General features: G+C 45.5%; 1 protein-coding gene across 3 annotated transcripts; it reads right to left on the bottom strand.

The window, feature by feature from the left end:
• Positions 1-471: 471 nt before the first annotated feature.
• LOC116360457 (selenocysteine insertion sequence-binding protein 2-like) lies at positions 472-18,479 on the bottom strand. 3 transcript variants are annotated; one of them, XM_031815150.1, is made up of 6 exons: positions 18,215-18,479; positions 8,053-8,228; positions 4,811-4,991; positions 4,281-4,436; positions 3,636-3,792; positions 472-988 (listed from the first exon to the last, which is right to left on the bottom strand). In XM_031815150.1, the coding sequence occupies exons 1-6, from the start codon at positions 18,230-18,232 to the stop codon at positions 660-662; spliced, it is 1,017 nt and encodes a 338-aa protein (XP_031671010.1). In that variant the 5' UTR covers positions 18,233-18,479; the 3' UTR covers positions 472-659. The 3 variants fall into 3 exon arrangements, with proteins under 3 accessions (XP_031671010.1, XP_031671011.1, XP_031671012.1); XM_031815151.1 differs by having other exon boundaries at positions 483-988; positions 3,636-3,777; positions 18,215-18,477; XM_031815152.1 differs by having other exon boundaries at positions 485-988; positions 3,636-3,774; positions 18,215-18,477.
• Between the last annotated feature and the right edge of the window lie 1,014 nt (positions 18,480-19,493).

The raw sequence follows: 19,493 nt of genomic DNA, 5'->3' as shown, positions 1-19,493 counted from the left end.
GAGAGAGACAGAGACAGGAGAGAGAGCGAGAGAGAAGAGACGGAGAGAGAGAGATGGAGAGAGAGAGACGAGAAGAGACCAGGAGAGAGAGAGAGACAGAGAGAGAGAAGAGACAGAGAGAGACAGAGAGACGAGAGAGAGAGAGAGACGGAGAGAGAGAGAGACGGAGAGGAGAGAGAGAGAGAGACGGAGAGAGAGAGAAGAAGCATGTCAGATATTTCACTTCAGTCATGCACGTGCAGGTTAGGTTATAGCTAGGTCTGGGGTCAGGGTTACCTTGTGTTTGAGGCTTCAGTACTATAGAGTTAGGGTAAGGGATAGGGCCTACCATCGTAGGAGCTGTGGCGAGTGTTGTGGAGCCCCGGGGCTACAGTCGTGCTTGGGTTTACAGTAGTTAACAGTACTATAAAGTAGTAAATGGTTAAGGTTAAAGGGGGGGGGGGGGGGCCTACCGTAGGAGCTATAGCAGCGTGGGCATTGTGTTGGACACCACAGTACTAAACAGCAGTATAGTGTTGGGCCTACCACCGGGTTAGAGTTAGGGCCTACCGTAGGAGCTATAGCAGCGTGGGCATTGTGTTGCCTAACCCCCGGGGCCTGATAGTTGTGTTGGACACCACAGTACTAAACAGCAGTATAGTGTTGGCTCTACCACCGGGTTAGAGTTCGGGCCTACCGTAGGAGCTATAGCAGCATGGGCATTGTGTTGGACACCACAGTACTAAACAGCAGTATAGTGTTGGCTCTACCACCGGGTTAGAGTTAGGGCCTACCGTAGGAGCTATAGCAGCGTGGGCATTGTGTTGCGTAACCCCCGGGGCCTGCTGGTTGTGTTTGGGGCTGCAGTATCCGCTGTCGCTGTCGATGTCCGCCTCGCTGGAGCTCTCGGCAGGGTGCGAGGCCCGCCTTCTCCGGGGAAGGTTCTTCCACAGCAGGGGGCTGGCCCGCTCCGACGCACCACGACCACACGCATTGTCCCCTGGGAAGTCTACAGACAGACAGATATCACAGATCAATCTATCAATACATTAAGCCTAGTCCTTGGACTGAAGAGATATTTAAATGGAGATATCTTTTTAGTCTAGGACCAGACATAATCTTGGTCCAGGAAACCAGCCCCAAAATTGATTTTTTGGTTTTTTTATTTTTTACATCAGCGGTTGTCCCAAAGTGCTCTACAGTAACCCGGCCTTGACCCCAAAGAGCAGGCAGCAGCAGTGGCAAGCAGAGACGTAGCATTTAGATGCTTATTGCACCTTTACTGGTTAACAACCAATGTGATGTCCATCTCATTATGGATCTAACTCTTAATCACATTGAGTAGCATTTGTCCAACCACTTTTAAAAGGGGGAGATCCAACTCTTAAATAATTATAGGCCAATCTCAAAGCTGTCACCCTTGTAAGTGAACAGCTAAAATAGTTTTTGTTTACTAACTATATTTTATCAATGTACCATTTGGGCTTCAGGAAGAAGCATAGCACAATTACAGCAGCCATGAAGGTTTTAAATGATATCACTGAAGCCATTGACAAAAAACAGCACTGTGTCTCGCTTTTTATGGATCCCTCTAAGGCTTTTGATACAGTTGATCATGCTATACCAAGGCAGAGATTGTTGAGTGTAGGTCTTTCGGAGCATGCAGTTGCACGGTTTGCTAACTATCTGTCTGATTGAACTCAGTGCACTCAATTTGATGGGCTTATGTCTGTTAAATTGTCTGTCTTGAATGGTGTGCCCCAAGGCTCTGTACTTGGTCCGCTCTTATCACTATTTATATAAATGATTTAGACAAAAATGTCCAAAATGCAACCTCATTTTTATGCTGATGATACTGTTATTTACTGTTGTGCCTCGTCTATTACAACAGCTTTCCAGAACATGCAAACTGCTTTTTATACTGTTCAACATACCTTGTGTCAATTGAAACGTATCCTCAATATTGACAAAACTAAACTAATGGTGTTTTCTAATGCAATAAATAAACCTTTCACCTATTACTACCTGTCAGGGCAAGGAGATTGAGGTTGTAACCTCATATAAATATCTTGGAATTTTAATTGATGACGGCCTCTCATTTAAATGACATATTCAACAACTTACAAAAAACTGAAGCTGAAATTGGGATTTTATTTTAGGAATAAGGCCTGTTTTTCTTTTGAAGCCAGAAGGAGGCTAGTAATCAGCTACATTTATGCCTTTACTAGACTATGGGGATATTGTATATATGAATGCTTCCGCTCAGTGTTTGAGATAAATTGACACTCTTTACCATGGCACTTTGAGATTTATTTTAAAACCCTTACGCACCACTGCACTTTGTATACCAGGGTTGGCTGGCCTTCTCTAGTCACTGGTAGGCTCCGTCACTGGTATACTTTTATTTACAAAGACATTTTGGGTTTACTACCTTTTTATTTGTGCATGTTTATTGTTCAGAAATGTGGTGGGTACTATCTTCGTTCGCTGAACTTTATTCTGCGAACTGTTCCAAATGTCCCAACTGAATTTGGTAAAAGGGCTTTTACGTACTCTGCGCCATCGTCTTGGAACGCCTTACAAAATACTTTTAAACTGGAAGAACTTGTCCTGATTGGTGTTTTTAAATCACTGATGAAGGATTTTGAGGCTGATTCCCTGACCTGTCAATGTTTTCAATTTGCTGTTTTATACTCTTGTGAATTCAATGGTTTTTACTAGATTACTTGTAGTTTCAAGTTGTCTATCTGTAATTTTTTTGTAATGACTTGGTGCTGCCTATGTTGGCCAGGGCGCTCTTGAAAAAGAGATTTTAATCTCAATGAGCCCTTCCTGGTTAAATAAAGGTAAAAAAAAATCAAAAGTAGCATTATTCCCCCAGCCAGAGGTATCACAGAGGACAACACGTACTGCAGGCGTGCACAGTAGACCTCTCCAACCTGAAACTCTACATTCCTACTGTCTTCCCAGCAGGATGGGTATCATAGGCTCCGTTTACACAGGCAACCCAGTTGTGATGTTTTTTCCACTAATTTGTCTTTGACAAATCACATCAGATCTTTTTCAGAGCTGATCTGATTGGTCAAAAGACCAATTAGGTCAAGAAAATAAATAGACTGGGCTGCCTGTGTAAACGTAGCCATAGTGTCTCAGTATGATGAAGCGTCATCATTGTAAACCTGTTCTCTCAGCTCAGTAGGATCTAGATGCTCTGTGGTTGACTGTGTAAACGTAGCCAGTGTCTCAGTATGATAAAGCATCATCATTGTAAACCTGTTCTCTCAGCTCAGTAGGATCTAGATGCTCTGTGGTTGACTGTGTAAACGTAGCCAGTGTCTCAGTATGATAAAGCATCATCATTGTAAACCTGTTCTCTCAGCTCAGTAGGATCTAGATGCTCTGTGGTTGACTGTGTAAGTTTCATTATGTAAAGCCTTTATACTGTAATGAAGGCTTAGACCACAGTCAGGCACATACAGTCAGTACACAACCCTGTACAGAAGTTAGAGAAGAGTTAGGCCCGTCATTCATCTGTGGACATACTTTAAGACCAGTATACAGGGGTTTGGCAATGCAAACCTGAGTCAAACCCTGGGCTCAACTAGTACTACAATGTACTAGTATTGGTACTAGTATGTTACTGGTTATAAACGTACCAGTCTGTTGGGCAGCGTCCACGAGTAGGACTGTCTTGGTCCGTCCATCTGGCCCAGAGGAACACACCTCCTTCTGGACAGCTACAGGCCTCATGGGGGGCCTTCTGGCCCTCAGGGACTGACACAACCCCACCTGCTGCTGCTGATAGAACATAGACTATAATAACATGAAACATTATTTTGTATATTGATGTTATACGACCCAATTAATGGTATTAATTAATGAATTCAATGATGGTATTAATTGATCAAATGTATGTCACATACACATGGTTAGCAGATGTTAATGTGAGTGTAGCGAAATGCTTGTGCTTCTAGTTCCGACAATGCAGTAATAACCAACGAGTAATCTAACTAACAATTCCAAAACTACTACCTTATACACACAAGGGATAAAGAATATGTACATAAAGATATATGAATGAGTGATGGTACAGAGCGGCATAGGCAAGATGCAGTAGATGGTATCGAGTATAGTATATACATATAAGATGAGTAATGTAGGGGATGTAAACAAAGTGGCATAGTTTAAAGTGGCTAGTGATACATGTATTGCAATCAGTAATGTAAAAATGAAGTATGGACCTGAGCACCTTGCATTAGGGTAGACCAGCAGAATAACATGTTTGACCTCTAACCTCTTACCTTGGGTAGAACGGCAGGTCTGACCATGCCCCTCCCACCTCTCTGATTAGCTAGTCCAAACGCCTGTCCGAGAGGGGCCGGTCTCTCGCTGACGTCAGCTGATATAGGGTTTACCACGCCAGGCTGCAGGGGCCCGGCGTACGTTCCTGGGAAGGGCTGGTAGAGGAACAGAACAACTGTATTTTCCATCTGTGACAAACATTCACACATACTCCACTACCTACCATGCTGAAGGGCACATTGGCAATGAATAGTACCTGTGACAATGAACATTTATCCTCCACTTCTTCTGTTCTCCTAACCATTTCTTCAGGCTACTAGTCTTGTAAACCTCTTCTCCCAAAAACAACACACTCCACTACCTACCAAGCGAAAGGGCACATTGAAGGTGAATAGTACCTGAGATCTGACACCAGCAGTCCTCCGGGTTGCTAATTCACTTCCCTGTTCTATCTCCTCGCCCAGGATTTGAACTAGCAACCTTCTAACTACTGGTCTGCCTCTAACCCCCTAACATTTCAGCTACCTACCTGGTAAAAGCCCATCATGGGGGAGCAGGGTGCAGGCATGATCTGGTAGTAGGTGTAGTCGTTGGAGACTGGAGGCTGGGGGGAGGACAGGATGGGGTAAGCTAGGTACGGACCACCTGGGCTGGGGTTGGGCTGCTGCCAGCGCAGGTCCCCTCCTCCGCTATACATGGGGTGCTGTTGTCTGTAGAGGGGAGGGAGAGAACAAATGACTGGTGTAGTGATGATTGTATGAATATACAACATATTAGGACTAATATACCCGTAGGAGGCCAGAGAAAACTGTGTCAAACTAAGACAAAGCTTGTTACACTGCTGATATCAGTGTAGAGCTGACTGTGTGTGTGTGTGTGTGTGTGTGGCTGACAAGGATCCAGCTGACATTTTCACAGCCGGTGGTCTTGAGAGACCACTTCCTGCTATTCAAAACAGACAGGAAGGAAACGAACGTGCAGCATGAGGCAGATCACCCCTGACAAAGAGAAACGCACAGGACACACACACAGGTCAACAGCTCTCAATCACATCCAGGGCATAAAGTTAACCCCCGACACCTGACAAAGAGAAACGCACAGGACACACACACAGGTCGACAGCTCTCAATCACATCCAGGGCATAAAGTTAACACCCGACACCTGTGGGTAAAATGTATATTTCACCAACCCCATTGGCTGGTCAATGTGCAGGGCTCTACGGTGGGAGCATTACATTCCTGAATAAAAAGTCAAAGTCAAAGCCAAAGTCAAGTATGAGCACATGTGAGTTAGTGCTCAGAAAATGTTGCAGTATCTGTTTTTAAAGTATTTCAACTATTTTGTTTCAAAGCTGCTAATTCCACAAAGAAATATCAATCCTACAGTTGAAGTCAGAAGTTTACATCCACTTAGGTTGGAGTCATTAAAACTAGTTTACATACACTTAGGTTGGAGTCATTAAAACTCATTTTTCAACCACTCCACAAATTTCTTGTTAACAAACTATAGTTTTGGCAAGTTGGTTAGGACATCTACTTTGTGCTTGACACAAGTAATCTTTCTAACAATTGTTTACAGATAGATTATTTCACTTATAATTCACTGTATCACAATTCCAGTGGGTCAGAAGTTTACATACACTATGTTGACTGTGCCTTTAAACAGCTTGGAGAATTCCAGAAAATGTCATGGCTTTAGAAGCTTCTGATTTGCGTCAATTGGAGGTGTACCTGTAGATGTATTTCAAGATCTACCAGTGCCTCTTTGCTTGACATCGTGGGAAAATCAAAATACATTTAATTTTACCTTTATTTAACCAGGCAAGTCAGTTAAGAACAAATTCTTATTTTCAATGACGGCCTAGGAACAGTGGGTTAACTGCCTGTTCAGGGGCAGAACGACAGATTTGTACCTTGTCAGCTCGGGGATTTGAACTTGCAACCTTTCGGTTACTAGTCCAACGCTCTAACCACTAGGCTACACTGCCGCCCATCAGCCAAGACTTCGGAAAAGAAAGTGTAGACCTCCACAAGTCTGGTTCATCTACTCCAAAACCGCCATAAAAAAGCCAGACTACGGTAGGCAACTGCACATGGGGACAAAGATCGTACTTTCGGAGAAATGTCTTCTAGTCTGATGAAACAAAAATAGAACTGTTTGGCCATAATGACCATCACCATGTTTGGAGGAAAAAGGGGGATGCTTGCAAGCCGAAGAACACCATCCCAACCGTGAAGCACGGGGGTGGCAGCATCATGTTTTGGGGGTGCTTTGCTGCAGGAGGGACTGGTGCACTTCACAAAAGAGATGGTATCATGAGGAGGGGAAATGATGTGGATATATTGAAGCAACATCTCAAGACATCAGTCAGGAAGTTAAAGCTTGGTCACAAATGAGTCTTCCAAATGGACAATGACCCCAAGAATACTTCCAAAGTTGTAAATTGGCTTCAGGACAACAAAGTCAAGGTTTGGAGTGGCCATCAAAAAGCCCTGACCTCAATCCTGTAGAAAATGTGTGGGCAGAACTGAAAAAGAGTGTATGAGCAAGGAGGCCTACAAACCTGACTCAGTTACACCAGCTCTGTCAGGAGGAATGGGCCAAAATTCACCCAACTTATTGTGGAAGGCTACCTGAAACATTTGACCTTAGTTAAACAATTTAAAGGCAATGCTACCAAATACTAATTCAGTGTATGTAAACTGACCCACTGGGAATGTGATGAAATAAATAAAAGCTGAAATAAATAATTCTCTACTATTATTCTGACATTTCACATTCTTAAAATAAAGTGGTGATTCTAACTGACCTAAGACAGGGAATTTTTACTATGATTAAATGTCAGGAATTGTGAAAAAATTAGTTTAAATGTATTTGGCTAAGGTGTGTATCAACTTCTGACTTCAACTGTATGTCCCATCTGGCACAGCTGAGCTCACTGAGTGAAATGCTGATAGATTCATTTTTGGAGGCACTGTGCACAGGCATAAAAGTTGGTCTACTTTCCACAAACATCTACAAAGTGAGACTTTGTCTTCGTGTTCCTTGGCTATTTACATTGTTTTGCTCACAAGTTCAGTAGTTTTTCAACATTAGTTTGAGTCGGTTGCTTCAACTGATAGCAATGAGTCAGATCCCAAATCTCACACACCAAGGTAACCTCCCGCCCTTAAAGGGCCAACTCAACAATTTGTCTATTAAATTTTGGTTAAAAAATATAAGCGTAATATCACATTTCTTGTTTTTAGAAACGTTACAAAGCATGGTCATCTGTTTTTGGTGTGTTTTTATAAAAAATCAGAGTGCCTGGTATATCTTTCTGCCCTGATCATTCACAGCCTAGCTGTGTGTAACACTCACACGGTATATGGGGGTTTCCTTAGGTGAATCAGAAGGAAGACCCCATCAGTTTTCCCACTGACATGGGCACATTCCTGGAGGAGGGTCAGAAACAGGAATATTCCTGGACTCCATAAAGATTCTTTCCGAGCTAATGCTAGGCTAACTGTCAGCGGCTCAGGGACAGAGGCTGGGTAGTTCCAATACAGATTAAATCAGTGACAGTCGCACCTCAGGCTCTTAGGGTCAGATTACCAGACACAGATTAAGCCTAGTTTTGAATGAAAAGACATGTGCTCAGAAATTCCCCATTGAATATAGTTTTTAATCCAGGACTAGGTTTAATCTGTGTCCAGGAAACCTGCCCTTAGTGTGTAGGGTGTAGGCTGCATGATCTAGGGACTATACGATGTATAGGGTGATGTGTCTACCTGTTGGGTTGGTTCTCCTGGACAAAAGGGTAGCAGGTGATGAGGTAGCTGGGGATTGGGGTGGGCTCTACCCCCCCTCCTCCTTCTCCTCCAGACAAGCTCATGGTGACCAGCGCTCCTTCCAGACCTTTCTTTTGTGGGATAAACGGCTCCACTTCGGCTGACAGTTTCACATCCTGCAAGGAGAGACAGAGGCAGTCAGACACGGACGTCACAGACAGGACCTGACTGGACAGGAGAGGACAGGACCTGACAGGAGAGGATAGGACCTGACTGGACAGGAGAGGATAGGACCTGACAGGACAGGAGCTGACTGGACAGGACAGGACCTGACTGGACAGGAGAGGACCGGACCTGACTGGACAGGAGAGGACCTGACTGGACAGGAGAGGACCTGACTGGACAGGAGAGGACCTGACTGGAGAGGACAGGACCTGACAGGAGAGGACAGGACCTGACAGGACAGGACAGGACCTGACAGGACAGGACAGGACCTGACTGGACAGGAGAGGACAGGACCTGACTGGACAGGAGAGGATAGGACAGGACCTGACAAGAGGACAGGACCTGACAAGAGAGGACCTGACTGGACAGGAGAGGACAGGACCTGACTGGACAGGAGAGGACGGGACCTGACTGGACAGGAGAGGACGGGACCTGACAGGACCTGACTGGACAGGACCTGGCTGGACAGGACCTGACGGGACAGGACCTGACTGGACAGGACCTGACGGGACAGGACCTGACAGGACCTGACTGGACAGGACCTGACAGGAGAGGATAGGACATGACAGGAGAGGACCTGACAGGAGAGGACCTGACTGGACAGGAGAGGACAGGACCTGACTGGACAGGACATGACAGGAGAGGACCTGACTGGACAGGACCTGACTGGACAGGAGAGGACCTGACTGGACAGGAGAGGACGGGACCTGACTGGACAGGAGAGGACCTGACTGGACAGGAGAGGACCTGACTGGACAGGAGAGGACCTGACTGGACAGGAGAGGACCTGACTGGACAGGAGAGGACCTGACTGGACAGGAGAAGACCTGACTGGACAGGAGAAGACCTGACTGGACAGGAGAGGACCTGACTGGACAGGAGAGGACCTGACTGGACAGGAGAGGACCTGACAGGAGAGGACCTGACTGGAGAGGACCTGACTGGACAGGAGAGGACCTGACTGGACAGGAGAAGACCTGACTGGACAGGAGAGGACCTGACTGGACAGGAGAGGACCTGACTGGACAGGAGAGGACCTGACTGGACAGGAGAGGACCTGACTGGACAGGAGAGGACCTGACTGGAGAGGACAGGACCTGACAGGAGAGGACAGGACCTGACAGGACAGGACAGGACCTGACAGGACAGGACCTGACTGGAGAGGAGAGGACCTGACTGGACAGGAGAGGACCTGACTGGACAGGAGAGGACCTGACTGGACAGGAGAGGACCTGACTGGACAGGAGAGGACCTGACTGGACAGGAGAGGACCTGACTGGACAGGAGAGGACCTGACTGGACAGGAGAAGACCTGACTGGACAGGAGAGGACCTGACTGGACAGGAGAGGACCTGACTGGACAGGAGAGGACCTGACTGGACAGGAGAAGACCTGACTGGACAGGAGAGGACCTGACTGGACAGGAGAGGACCTGACTGGACAGGAGAGGACCTGACTGGACAGGAGAGGACCTGACTGGACAGGAGAGGACCTGACTGGACAGGAGAGGACCTGACAGGACATGAGAGGACCTGACAGGAGAGGACCTGACTGGACAGGAGAGGACCTGACTGGACAGGAGAAGACCTGACTGGACAGGAGAGGACCTGACTGGACAGGAGAGGACCTGACTGGACAGGAGAGGACCTGACTGGAGAGGACAGGACCTGACAGGAGAGGACAGGACCTGACAGGACAGGACAGGAGAGGACCTGACTGGAGAGGAGAGGACAGGATCTGACAGGAGAGGACAGGACCTGACTGGAGAGGAGAGGACAGGACCTGACAAGAGAGGACCTGACTGGACAGGAGAGGACAGGACCTGACTGGACAGGAGAGGACAGGACCTGACAGGACCTGACAGGAGAGGACAGGACCTGACTGGACAGGACCTGACAGGACCGGGCTGGACAGGACCTGACAGGACCGGGCTGGACAGGACCTGACGGGACAGGACCTGACAGGACCTGACGGGACAGGACCTGACGGGACAGGACCTGACTGGACAGGACCTGACAGGAGAGGATAGGACATGACAGGAGAGGACATGACAGGAGAGGACCTGACTGGACAGGAGAGGACCTGACAGGAGAGGACCTGACTGGACAGGAGAGGACAGGACCTGACAAGAGGACAGGACCTGACAAGAGGACAGGACCTGACTGGACAGGAGAGGACCTGACTGGACAGGAGAGGACAGGACCTGACTGGACAGGAGAGGACAGGACCTGACTGAACAGGAGAGGACAGGACCTGACTGAACAGGAGAGGACAGGACCTGACTGAACAGGAGAGGACAGGACCTGACTGAACAGGAGAGGACAGGACCTGACTGAACAGGAGAGGACAGGACCTGACTGGACAGGAGAGGACAGGACCTGACTGGACAGGAGAGGACAGGACCTGACTGGACAGGAGAGGACAGGACCTGACAGGACCTGACAGGAGAGGACAGGACCTGACAGGACCTGACAGGACCTGGCTGGACAGGACCTGACAGGACCTGACGGGACAGGACCTGACAGGACCTGACTGGACAGGACCTGACAGGACCTGACTGGACAGGACCTGACTGGACAGGTCCTGCACTATGGGCTGTTTTAATGTGGACAAGGCTACTTACTTATATAGGGAATAGGGTGCCAGGTCGGTCACAGACGATGAAAGCATAACAAAGTGTTGACCTTAGAGCAGTGTGATCAGGGGACGTGTGAGTGTAGCAGACAGACACAGCAACATGTAACCTGGTGCAAGAGAAACACTTCCTGGTTGGTCTGACACTGATCAGATCAGAGTGGTGTGGAGAGCAGAGGACTGTTTCCTTGTACTCAGAAAACATGACTGACTGAGGGCCTTAGAACACACAGTACCACACAATACCTGTGCTTTCAGCCTAACCCTTCCTATTAAGTTAGGCCAACACAATACAGCATTTTTAGGGAGTGTCTTGGAACTGTTATGCTTCATTGGTAAACATTTTTGCCCCTTTCATCCAAAGAGCCCCTCTCCCTACCAGCTACCACTAACATTAAACACAGGTAGCACTCCTACCTCCTAAAACAGGTAGCACTCCTACCATCAGCATTCTGTCCTGAGACATTACTTTCCTATGGCCCTGCCTGGTCCAAGTCTGGCCCTGAAGGTGCCCCTTAGATGCTGATCTTGAGTTAGTTTTGCATTTCCCCCACTATTGGTTTAGGTTAGGATTGGGGGAGGGGAATCTGATCCTAGATCTGTACCTAGGGGAAACTTCACCTCAGAGCCACCAGAGAGCAACCAGCAGAGCCGGGGTGGTAATGACTCAGTCACCCAGCATCTTCAGGAGGACTTTATGGGCCAGCTATATATAGCTGCTCATTCTTCCCAGAGAGATTACACTAGTAGCGAACTATGTGTTACATAAGGTCTCTAAAGACGACGTGATATGTATGTGTGTGTGTGGTGTGCGTGTGTGTGATATGTATGTGTTTGTGTGGTATGCGTGTGTGCGTGTGTGTGGTATGCGTGTGTGTGTGTGTGTGGTATGTATGTGTTTGTGTGGTATGCGTGTGTGTGATATGTATGTGTTTGTGTGGTATGCGTGTGTGTGTGTGTGTGGTATGCGTGTGTGTGTGTGTGTGTGTGGTATGTGTGGGTGTGGAGGGGAGGAAGGCTGTGATGAAATGTCAAAATAATACAGGTCATAAATAGAGGTCGACCGATTATGATTTTTCAACGCCGATAATGATTATTGGAGGACCAAAAAATCCGATACCGATTATTCGGCCGATTTTATTTTTTAAATGTATTTGTAATAATGACAATTACAACAATACTGAATGAACACTTATTTTAACTTAATATAATACATCAATAAAATCATTGATGTATTATATTGGATGTTCTTATAGTCACATTAGTATTGCCAGTGTAACAGTATAGCTTCCGTCCCTCTCCACCACATCAAAGCAGCGTTACCCATGCAGAACAAGGGAAACAACCACCCCAAGGCTCAGAGCGAGTGAAGTTTGAAACGCTATTAGCGCGCGCTAACTAGCCAGCCATTTCACTTCGGTTACACCAGCCTCATCTCGGGAGTTGATAGGCTTGAAGTCCTAAACAGCGCAATGCTTGGCTTGAAGTCATAAACAGAGCAATGCTTGATGCACAACGAAGAGCTGCTGGCAAAACGCACGACAGTGCTGTCTGAATGAATGTTTACGCGCCTGCTTCTGCCTACCACCGCTCAGTCAGATACTTAGATACTTGTATGCTCAGTCAGGTAATATGCAACGCAGGACACGCTAGATAATATCTAGTAATATCATCAACCATGTGTAGTTAACTAGTGATTGATTGTTTTTTATAAGTTTAATGCTAGCTAGCAACTTACCTTGGCTTACTGCATTTGCGTAACAGGCAGTCTCCTTGTGGAGTGCAACGAGAGAGAGGCAGGTCGTTATTGCGTTGGATTAGTTAACTGTAAGGTTGCAAGATTGGATCTCCCGAGCCGACAAGGTGAAAATCTGTCGTTCTGCCCCTGAACGAGGCAGTTAACCCACCTGGGCCGTCATTGAAAATAAGAATGTGTTCTTAACTGACTTGCCAAGTTAAATAAAGATTAAGTAAAGGTGTAAAAAAATATATATATAAAAAATAAATTAAAAATGTAAAAATGTAAAAAAAGAAATGTATTCTTCTATTGTGGGCCTCTAATACCCCTCCTACATTTAAAATGTGGATTGACCAGATTGTTGACTTTCTTCCTCTTGAAAAGCTCACTTATGACCTCCACAAGAGACAGCCCAAGTTTGATAGACTCTGGTCTCCACTATTCAACTATATTTCAAACTGGACAGAGTGAACAGGGTGACTAGGGAAATGCGCAGATACATGTTGTGTAAGGTACTGTAAAACCTAAAAACTAATTATTGGCCCGTCGTCTAAGCAAATGCTTGAAATAGCTGATAAGAACCTTGATAGTGCTGCTGCAAGTGGTATATGTGTTTTGTGTGTTTTTATTTTAATTTCGTTTTTGAGTACGTGTGCATATGTGTGTGTATATATATATATGTATGTATGTATATATATATATATATATATGTGTATATATATATGTGTTCAAATGTATTATTATTTTTTGACTTGTTCTTTTTTTAAAGCCTGTCACATCTGTGAATGTGGAATGTGTTTTTAAAGCCTGTCACATCTGTGAATGTGGAATGTGTTTTTAAAGCCTGTCACATCTGTGAATGTGGAATGTGTTTTTAAAGCCTGTCACATCTGTGAATGTGGAATGTGTTTTTAAAGCCTGTCACATCTGTGAATGTGGAATGTGTTTTTAAAGCCTGTCACATCTGTGAATGTGGAATGTGTTTTGTTGGTTGATTGAAAAACAAGAAAACTTAATAAACTTTAAATTGGAGAAAAATAAATGTAAAAAATAAAAATAAAATAATAATTTAAAATCGGCGCCCAAAAATACAGAATTCCGATTCATCGGTCGACCTCTAGTCATAAAATATCCATCATAAAATGTGTGTCACAAAGTATGTGTCAAACATACCTGTACAGCTACCTAACAAACCACAGTACCATGTTAAATCAACAGAGGCCTACCTCTCTGAAAATAAAATACAAAGGATGACAATTATCCATTGTTTGAAACATTGTCCTGCAGGGTTTGGATAGGTCAGATGAGATGCAGCCTACTGCTCTAGTATTGGTATCATCAGTGGGTTGGAAGAGTGGAAAGATACTGTAGGCCACTAGATGGGACAGCAACAGGGTGACAGCCTGGCTCAAAGCTGGGAAACATTTACAACAGGTCAACAGCTCAGTGTCTTAAAGGAATGTAGTCAAAGCACTCTCAATGAGCTTTTACTTGTCTGTCTGTCTGGATGGATGGGTGGGCCTGGGTGGGTTCTGGGTGAAACTGAAGAAACACAGACCATCTCTACAACCCCTCCCCACTCTTCCCTCTCCTCATCCCCCCACCCTGCTCTGTTGCCCCGACCAAATCACATTTAGCTATCAATTGAATTAATGTTTGTTTGTAGTCCTGATGAATGCTGCTTCAGGGGACTTTAAACACTGATATGGAAACACTGAACTGGGTCTGACTACTAAGTCATGACCATTGGACTGTTTATCTAGGTTCACCTCTTATCAAAACTGACCATTGACATCATGTTGACTGAATCACAGGCCTTCCTGCCCAGCTGACACATCAGGACTTGCTGCTTGAGTCCCAAATGGCACCCTATTCCCTTCATAGTGCACTACTTTTGACCAGAGCCCAATAGGGTGCCATTTGAGATGGAGTCCAGACCTATCACTGGGGCGGGCAGCTGCGGTCAGAGGATAGATCAACCTCATCCCCCCCTTTCATTCTGAGAGGAGGAAAGGAAGAGGGAGAGTTGACACGAGTTCACAACACAAAGACACTCCATTCTCCCAGCCAGGGTCGGAATGTATGAATCCAGCATCAGTACAGCAGTGAACACACACCACACACACTGCCATTGTTTCCCAGTGCTACTGTACTGTCCGTGGGCAGTGTGGGCTGACATCTGATAGATCCAGGGATCCTGACTGGTCAACACAGAGCGCTAGGGGTGACGTAGCCAGCTGAAAACAATACCCTGCAGTATACTAGATGGCAGCATTCTGTGGCCTAAACTATGGTGCCATATACTGTCATGGAATTAAGCCTAGTGAAAAATATGACATTTTAAATAAACAATGCTTTGTTTCCATATGAGGTTTGATGGTTAGGACTACTCTAAAAGAGAGCTGGTTACTTTAGATAATTACGTGAAGTTAGTTACACAAAACAGAGGGGTTGGTTGTGTTACTTTAGATGACAAGGATGCTGATAGAGGAGAGGTTGGTAAATTTAAACTTTAGGTGAGGGGCGACGTTACAGGAAGTAGGCCTGGCTAGCTATAGGCGACGTTACAGGAAGTAGGCCTGGCTAGCTAAAGGCGACGTTACAGGAAGTAGGCCTGGCTAGCTATAGGCGACGTTACAGGAAGTAGGCCTGGCTAGCTATAGGCGACGTTACAGGAAGTAGGCCTGGCTAGCTATAGGCGACGTTACAGGAAGTAGGCCTGGCTAGCTATAGGCGACGTTACAGGAAGTAGGCCTGGCTAGCTATAGGCGACGTTACAGGAAGTAGGCCTGGCTAGCTATAGGCGACGTTACAGGAAGTAGGCCTGGATAGCTATAGGCGACGTTACAGGAAGTAGGCCTGGCTATAGGTGACGTTACAGGAGGTAGGCCTGGCTATAGGTGACGTTACAGGAGGTAGGCCTGGCTATAGGTGACGTTACAAGAGGTAGGTCTGGCTATAGGTGACGTTACAAGAGGTAGGTTGGGCTATAGGTGACGTTACAAGAGGTAGGTTGGGCTATATCAAATCAAATCAAATTTATTTATATAGCCCTTCGTACATCAGCTGATATCTCAAAGTGCTGTACAGAAACCCAGCCTAAAACCCCAAACAGCAAGCAATGCAGGTGTAGAAGCATGGTGACGTTACAAGAGGTAGGCCTGGCTATAGGTGACAGGGAAGACAGTTACGGGATTAGGCCTGAGAGGATCAGTTGAGGAGTGAGGATGGTGGCCCAACCAGGATAAGCCAATTACACAAGTTGCTATAGGACTCCAGCCCTAGTCCACCAGGGAAAAGAGACTCCAAACATGTATGCCCTGGCTGGGGGAGACTCAGCCAGGAAGTCCCTGGCTGTGTCCAGGTCTGGGTTCTTTTTTTTTTTTTTTTTTTTTTTTTTTTTTTTTTCACCTTTATTTAACCAGGTAGGCTAGTTGAGAACAAGTTCTCATTTGCAACTGCGACCTGGCCAAGATAAAGCATAGCAGTGTGAGCATACAACAAAGAGTTACACATGGAGTAAACAATTAACAAGTCAATAACACAGTAGAAAACGAAGGGGGGGTCTATATACAATGTGTGCAAAAGGCATGAGGAGGTAGGCAAATAATTACAATTTTGCAGATTAACACTGGAGTGATAAAAGATCAGATGGTCATGTACAGGTAGAGATATTGGTGTGCAGAAGAGCAGAAAAGTAAATAAATAAAAAACAGTACGGGGATGAGGTAGGTGAAAAGGGTGGGCTATTTACCAATAGACTATGTACAGCTGCAGCGATCGGTTAGCTGCTCAGATAGCTGATGTTTGAAGTTGGTGAGGGAGATGAAAGTCTCCAACTCTGGGTGCCATTCTCCATTCCGCTGGTGTGAAGGTGTAGGTTGTTTGTTCAGACGGAGTTGTATGTGATTGATTGATTGTCGCCTGGGATGTGAGTGAGAATAGCAGCGATTGTGGAAAAGGCTGCAGGTTGGCGTGTGTGTGTGTATGCGTGTTAGAGCGAGGAAGAGAGAGAATAGCAGCGATTATGGAAGATGCATTAGCAGGTAGCCTAGCGGTTAGAGGGTAAGGCCAGTCACCCTGAAAGTTCGCTGGTTAGAATCCCGAGCCGACTAGGTGAAAAATCTGTAGATGTGCCCTAGAGTAAGGCACTTAACCCTAATTGCTCCTATAAGTGGAGCTCAGCTCCAGATGTGTGGTGAAAAAGCCAGGGCAGCACTGGCCTGGCAAAACTGTGTGGGACTACTGGGCCATCAACCATCAAACCCTTTGTCCATTCAAGCTTTTGTCTCCGATTCATTGTCTTCTAACATTCTCAGCTGGAAAGAGAGAAGTTGTATTGTTGTTTAATGGGAGGGGGCAAGAGAGGGGGCAATACAGAGTGGTGGGTGGATGAGCTCGAGTGTGTGCATGTACACTACATTTTGAAAAATATATTAAAGTCACAAGCATGAAACCATCTTGGGTGCTTGAATCTCCCATGCACCATCATCACATCACTGTGGACCAAAACTCAGCCTGTAGCATCTGATGGTGACACAGGAGGACTTCATCCAAATCAAATCACATTGTATTTGTCACACGCGCCGATTACAACAGGTGTCGACCTTAGTGTGAAATGCTTACTGTCAAGCCCTTAACCAACAACTCAGTTCAAGAAATAGCCAGCTGAAAACAATACCCTGCAGTATACTAGATGGCAGCCTTCTGTGGCCTAAACTATGGTGCCATATACTGTCATGGAATTAAGCCTAGTGAAAAATATGACATTTTAAATGGGCACTTACAGTAAGTCAGACCACATAATAGAGTAGCTAACTTGCATCATAGTTAAGTTACTCTATGCGCAGCAGGAGTCACTCAATGGAATGTGATTCAAATGCAAAAGAACCGGACATTCCTCCAGAGCGAATCAGCTGGCTAGTTAGTTGTCAACAATCTACCACACACTCACTGCAGACTGGAAGTTTCGGGTAACTGGTCACTACCTATCTAGTTAACTTACCCTGGTCCGTATTATAATAACTATCTAGCTAGTTATTTAACGGTGTGTCAAACATCAAAGTTCACCAGATAGCTAAGTCAGTTCATGTCAACCGATATGTTGACATGAAGTGCCATTAATGTCAACACATTGTGACAGTATAGGTATTGTAACTAGTTTAGTTAGATTCTCAATATAGTTAGCCTCAATTAAAACATATCTAGTACATAGATCAGCATATCAGGGAGAACAGATGAGATATTGGCCATCCAAAATGACAAGGGTATAAAAGCTGCTTAGATAACTGGCTAGTTAGCCAGTTAGCTAGTTCACTTGTCTTTACTTACACGCGTGCCTAGTACGCGTAACGATCTAGTTAGATGACAAATCCTTGACAATAATCAAACATCGGATAAACTCACGGACACTTCTAAAACATTAAAGTGACATTGTTAACTGCAGATACGTTTTGGGCCTAGCTAGCTAGCTTCATATTCCCATTAGCTAACTAAAGCTAGTTGTGCCCTGTTACCAGACGTAATCGGTTCCGTCATTACTTCGCAGAGAAAATCCGTCTTTACCTTATCACAAGAGTCCATGTCAATCGCTGAGACCGCGGCAGACCGTCATTGAGCACGCAGTGGTCGTAAAGATATAGGCGATTTAATTTTCTTCATTGTAAATGTTGAGCCATTTGTGTGAAACACACCCTGTTTTACCTCTGCCTAGTTGAACTGTTGGTGCCTAGCTAGCTCGGCTAGCTCTGAATGTGTCAACGTAGGAATGGAATGGCAGAGGGGATGGTCATCTGGGACGGAAAGCCCACAGTCTCAAACAATGTTCGTCTTTGCCTTCGGCGTCTGTCATTGATAAGATTTGATGGACCAGGATAAATAGGCCTACTGTGCAAAAAGTATATATTTCGTTGTTGAGTAAAGCAGCTGCAGTCGGAAGTTTACATACACCTTAGCCAAATACATTTAAACTCAGTTTTTCACAATTCCTGACATTTAATCCTAGTAAAATTACCTGTTTTAGGTCAGTTAGGATTGCCACTTTGTTTTAAGAACGTGAAATGTCAGAATAATAGTAGAGAATGATTTATTTCAGCTTTTATTTCTTTCATCACATTCCCAGTGGGTCAGAAGTTTACATACACTCAATTAGTATTTGGAAGCCTTGCCTTTAAATTGTTTAACTTGGGTCAAACGTTTTGGGTAGCCTTCCACAAGCTTCCCACAATAAGTGGGGTGAATTTTGGCCCAAATCCTCCTGACAGAGCTGGTGTAATTGAGTCAGGTTTGTAGGCCTCCTTGCTCATACACACTTTTTCAGTTCTGCCCACAAATCTTCAATGGGCTTGAGGTCAGGGCTTTGTGATGGCCACTCCAATACCTTGACTTTGTTGTCCTTAAGCCATTTTGCCACAACTTTGGAAGTATGCTTGGGGTCATTGTCCATTTGGAAGACCCATTTGCAACCAAGCTTTAACTTTCTGACTGATGTCTTGAGATGTTGCTTCAATTTATCCACAATTTCCCCCCCTCATAATGCCATCTATTTTGTGAAGTGCACCAGTCCGTCCTGCAGCAAAGCTCTCCCACAACATGATGCTGCCACCCCTTGCTTCACGGTTGGGATGGTGTTCTTCAGCTTGCAAGCCTCCTTTTTCCTCCAAACATAGTGATGGTCATTATGGCCAAACAGTTCTATTTTTGTTTCATCAGACCAGAGGACATTTCTCCAAAAAGTACGATCTTTGTCCCCGTGTGCAGTTGCCTACCGTAGTCTGGCTTTTATATGACGGTTTTGGAGCAGTGGCTTCTTCCTTGCTGAGCGGCCTTTCAGGTTATGTCGATA

The sequence above is a fragment of the Oncorhynchus kisutch genome, linkage group LG3 (genome assembly GCF_002021735.2).
Source record: "Oncorhynchus kisutch isolate 150728-3 linkage group LG3, Okis_V2, whole genome shotgun sequence".
In the NCBI taxonomy this organism is placed as follows: Eukaryota; Metazoa; Chordata; class Actinopteri; order Salmoniformes; family Salmonidae; genus Oncorhynchus; species Oncorhynchus kisutch.
Note: the sequence above shows the minus strand (reverse complement) of the source record. Positions and strands in the feature narration are given on the sequence as shown.

What these genes read in the sequence shown, in the direction of transcription:
- LOC116360457 (XM_031815150.1), bottom strand. An exon ending in GACCTGCCGTTCTACCCAAG is followed by an intron (nt 3,793 to 4,280) that starts GTAAGAGGTTAG and finishes ATGTTATTATAG; the next exon opens with TCTATGTTCTATCAGCAGCA. An exon ending in GGACGCTGCCCAACAGACTG is followed by an intron (nt 989 to 3,635) that starts GTACGTTTATAA and finishes GTCTGTCTGTAG; the next exon opens with ACTTCCCAGGGGACAATGCG.